The sequence below is a fragment of the Montipora capricornis genome, chromosome 8 (genome assembly GCF_036669925.1).
Source record: "Montipora capricornis isolate CH-2021 chromosome 8, ASM3666992v2, whole genome shotgun sequence".
NCBI classification, from domain to species: Eukaryota; Metazoa; Cnidaria; class Anthozoa; order Scleractinia; family Acroporidae; genus Montipora; species Montipora capricornis.
In genome coordinates, this window is record NC_090890.1 from 14,235,977 (window position 1) to 14,240,976 (window position 5,000).

Consider the following 5,000-nt stretch of genomic DNA (forward strand, 5'->3'; position numbering starts at 1 on the left):
GCCTGGCCACATTTGTTCGAAGGGTGGATAGCACTATCCACCGGATAAATAACTATCCACTCAATTGGTTTTGCTAGTGTTTATCCACTGGATAGCGATTTATCCGGTGGATAGCGCTATCCACCCTTCGAACAACTGTGACCAGGACACTATCATGGCAACCACTACGACCAAGCCCACGAATATCAGCGCGAACATGACAACGACCCGCTCTGCAACGATCTCAACGACAACAATGCCGGCTGCAGTTAACTACACACAACGCAACCTGACTTCCCTTTGTCTAATAGTTTTTATCAAATAGTCGACACGACTCAGTTTGAGACGGTGTATCGGACAACCTTTCAGGAGTTGAGCTGGTCTTTGCTAATGTAATACTTGTTTAATTTACGTAAGACTTAACTGTTTTAGGTGACAAAGCAGCTGTCGATAACGTGTCGTTAACCCTGTATAAAGGTCAAATAACTGTGCTTTTGGGGCAAAATGGAGCTGGCAAGACAACCCTGATGTCAATGCTAGCAGGTCTCATTCCTGCCACGTCTGGTTCATTTCTTGTTAAAGATGTCAACGTCCGTAAAGTCCATAATAGTCTTGGTAGGTTGAGTTGCTGTCTTAGCGGGAAATGTATAACAATTATTATATACCTAGACTTTCACTCAACAAAACGAGAACTGTGGTTGGTTGATTCTTGGTCACGTGCCCCTGATTAAATTCAAATGTATCCCGACCGGGATACAATTCCGCAGTTGTTGCTCGAATCAACCGTCTCTTTTGAGGAGAGGGGAGTTTTCCTTAAAAACTAGGATGAAAACTGTAGATCGGCATTTAAATAGAACAATGATCATGCCTTTCAGGGGCGGAACTTTTCCAGTTCTTTCATTGGCAAACACTGTAAATACCTGAAGACAATCCACATTCCCTTTATTATATGCCATGCATAGGCTGGAATTTTAAGATTTTCTCATGGCAAATAAACTGCCAAGAAATCTTCAATGATTGATGTTCTTCTGATGTCATGTAGTGCTCTCTGAATCAATCAATTGTGTCTAATGATGCTTAGTCACATGTACGTCGTCTTGTCCCTTGTCTTGTGACTCGTTTTCGATTTTTTATTGTAGGTTTCTGTCCAGAACGTGATGTGTTATTTCACCAACTGACAGTCGAGGAAAATCTGTGGTTTTTTGCCAAGCTGAAGGATTGTCCATCCGATCAGGTCAAACAAGAGGTTAATAGAATGATAGATCGTCTTAGCCTGACTGATAAACGACATACACGAACTGGTGAGCTGCCTGATGCAATGAAGAGAAAGCTTTCGGTTGGGATAGCGATGATTGGCAACTCTAAGGTACTCTCACTTTTTTCATTCACTTTGTTCACGCTAGTGAGAATGTTTCCGGATACGTGACCAATCTGGAGCTAAAGCTGCATCCATTTTTCCCGAAAGTCCCGCAGGTGCCACAATTACTTCTGTATCTTAATAACGAACATCTTCTAATTCATCAAATTTCATAATCATTTCGCCCTTCTGTGTCCTTGAATTAATCATCACCATTAAAAGACCAGTTTTTTAGAACACTCGGTTAGTTTAGTACTTTAAAAAACTTGATGTTCAATGAATTCATACCGACTTTGGCAGCTTTTTGGCACTCATGACTCAACTGGAAAACAACTTCAAGTTTTTCTCATTTCTAAGCACGCAAATGGGAAATTGGTTGCCGAGCCTAAACTAAAAGGAAATAAAGGAAAAAATAAAACGAAAGTTTCACTGGGTGTTAACAGTTAATTAAATACTTCCCATCTAAAGAATAACAAAATCGAAGAGCAACTAATTTCATAGGCGCACTCACCTCAAATATTAGGTCTATTGAAACCAAAAGCAATTTTCATACCAATTCGACTACAAATTATCTCAACTTCTCTCTCTCATTCTCTCTCCCAGATAGTAATGCTGGATGAACCAACCGCTGGAATGGATCCGATCGCCCGCAGATCCATTTGGGACTTGATACAGCAGCAGAAAAGAGAGAGAACCATTTTTCTGAACACACATTGTGTAGATGAAGCAGATGTTCTTGGTGACAGAATAGTGGTTATGGTGGAGGGAAAAATAAAATGCTGTGGGTCTCCTGTTTTTCTCAAGAACAAATACGGTCTGGGTTATCGTATGGTTATGGTCAAATTCCCAAACTGCGATGTTGCCAAGGTAATCGATGTCATCAGAGGTCACATACCCAACGCACAGCTGGAAAGCAACGCTGGTGAGTTGTTCCCCTAGTCAGCATTCAGCTTTAGCGCTTGTTATTTGTTGGAGAAAAAACCTGTTAAGAGTTACAATTTTCCCGAATCTCGAAGGGACTGAGACACCTTACGTTAAATTTGACAGAGGGCGCTATCAATGCCATGGCAACCCGCCGGAATACAACGACATGAATTTACAAACAAACGAACACTTAAACGACGCGCTACGTTTTAACCGACAAGAACGGAGTGTTTCGTAAACGGCCATTCCTTTGGCTTTAAAATCATGAAGGATAAAAACTGCAGTGATATTCGTGAATTTTTTGGTGAATAGATAAAGAACCAAAGGGAACTCAGAAATATAAGGGTTTCAGATGTGACTAGAAAAAACGAACCCCCGAGCGCTAGCCCAATTCTCCAGCCACGGATCTCAGTACTGGAGACACTATTGTGAACGATAGTTGTCGAGCAAGGGTGATCTATGGACTCCTATCCGACTGCGTAATGCAGTTTTAGGCAAGATCATTGGCCACCTTCGATAACCATGTGATTAGTGCATCCCGTTGGAGCGTGTAGAGTCGAATTCTATCTGAGAATCGTAATTCCAGTTTATAATATAGTTTCAACAAATGAAACTCCTTTTTTTTTTTTTGTTTGTTGTTTAGGAGATGAGCTGGCTTTTACCTTTCCTAAAGAAGCAATAGAGAAGTTTGAGGATCTTTTAACTGAAATGGAGACTCGTTCTGAAGAACTTGGGATCGCAAAGTATGGTGCTTCTATTGCCACAATGGAAGATGTGTTCCTCAAGATTGGAAAGGAAATGGACAATGCTCTGGGGGTCGAGTTGCAGTCCAAAGAAGAAGGTTAGTCAGCATATGAAAATTTCATAGTTTGAATTTTGGGCTGACAGTAGGAGCGTTCACCATTTGCACGGAAAATCTGGTTGGAATGGAACGCTCGTAGTGGTACAGCATTTTCCCGGTATGGCGTTTTGCTAGGCCCGAGTCTCTCGCGGCTGGAAGAAAACATGGCGGCTGCATCTGTAGTGTCGAAAGGGAAAGGGGGCCAAGGTGAACCGGCTCGAGCGGGAGTTTACAAATGGTATAGGAATTTTCCGGTCATTTCGATTGGAACGGGAAAGGAGGAATACGTCTGAGGATTTCTGTCTTTTTCGGAAACTTCCCGATGGAATGAGCTGTACCATTCGAATTTCCAACTGGAATTCTCGGTTTTTGTTGACAAATGGTAAACGCTCTAAATGACTTCGTTGAACAGTGGATAGCGGTTTTCTTTCAGAGAATGCATCACCATTAGTTTACGAGAATGTCCCTGTTCCAAGTGAGCGATCTGCCATCATATCGCACATGATTTCCTCTGAATCCAGTTACGGCACTTTTACTGATTACAAAAACTACATGCTTCCGACCGGTTTTCGCCTCTTTAGTCAACGATGGTTCTCTCTGTTTGCAAAACGTCTACTTCTCTTCAAGCGTCAAAAGATGTCCACCATTTCTCAGCTTCTTCTTCCTTTGGCATGTACACTTACTGCTCTTGTCTTTGCTAAGACTGCAGTCATTGAGCCAACGGACTTTCCAGCTCTGTCTCTGTCGACAGATAACTTCCAGACCAACACTGTCCCGTGGGCAACAGACAAGTAAGTGTTTCGTTTTTCAGTTAACTTTAAATTTGATCGCTTAAAAAGTCAGGAAATTGATTTTCAAAGGCTGTGCTCTGCAACACTGGACAATATTCTTGCCGTCTTGTCGTGCATGATTCGCATTTAATGCGTGACAGTTACTGTAACAGCTAACATTGAGCAAACTCTAAATGATATCAAAGAGAAAGTGATTCTCTTTGAGATAGCAGCATTCGGAAACCAAGAAACGCTGGCCATGTTGAGGGGGATTGATTTGCATTTGAAAATACTTCCCCACCATTCTAGCTCCAGAGCAATCACTAGAACAAAAAATTGGCCCATAGGGGCCTTGTCGCTATAGATCAACCACAAAGCATAGACGAATGCACCCGACGCGCGAGAACTTGACAAATTTTTGTCAGGATACCGAAGGAAAAAATGGGTTCGCCATTTTTTGGGGGAAATTGAAAGTTCGTGATAATGTTTTTGTTGGCTAGTGCGACCTGGCCCTCGATTTCTTTCTCGTAAAGGTTTTGAACCCAGTTGTCATATCATATTACGTGAAGTGCGATCGTCCAGGTTAGTGTAGGATGACATTGACAGACGTTTCGACAACCTGGGTGGAAGTAAAGGGATCTTCAGAGTGGAGGGAATTGTGTAACGTCAGTATAGGTATTATACCATCTACTGACGTTACACTAAATCATTTGACTCTGAAGATGACTTCCGCTCAGGTTGTCGAAACGTCAGTCAATGTCATCGTAAACAGTCCTTCTCAGCTCTGCACTCACCCGGACGACCGTACTACACTTAATTAGTGCTTTCTTTCTCTTGATGCATTAACCATAGCTGTAGGTCACATGAGCGAAGGCTTTCTGTAGAATGAGGATCAAGGACCATACTCGAGAGATCGGGAAGAATCGAGCTTACTTTAATTATTATTATTATTATTATTATTATTATTATTATTATTATTATTATCATTAGAGCGGTTTTCAATTGAGTGTCGAAAGTAATTAGCGAATTGCTTTGCTTTTGCATTACTGCACTCGTTCTCGCGCCACTTCTTCAACCAATAAGAAGTGAAACCAAAACCAATCGTGGCCCGCGCGTGCACATTTTCCCG

The 5,000-nt window shown here is 41.8% G+C and overlaps 1 protein-coding gene across 2 annotated transcripts in view; it reads left to right on the forward strand.

Annotated features, from left to right (window-relative positions):
• LOC138058994 (phospholipid-transporting ATPase ABCA3-like) overlaps positions 1–5,000 on the forward strand; it is a 29,497-nt gene that overhangs the window by 12,003 nt on the left and 12,494 nt on the right. For both annotated transcript variants that reach the window (XM_068904480.1, XM_068904481.1), the window contains 5 exons: positions 412–594; positions 1,119–1,345; positions 1,940–2,258; positions 2,904–3,101; positions 3,535–3,892. In XM_068904480.1, the coding sequence (XP_068760581.1) occupies positions 412–594; positions 1,119–1,345; positions 1,940–2,258; positions 2,904–3,101; positions 3,535–3,892 (1,285 nt within the window). The remainder of the gene's footprint in view (positions 1–411; positions 595–1,118; positions 1,346–1,939; positions 2,259–2,903; positions 3,102–3,534; positions 3,893–5,000) is intronic.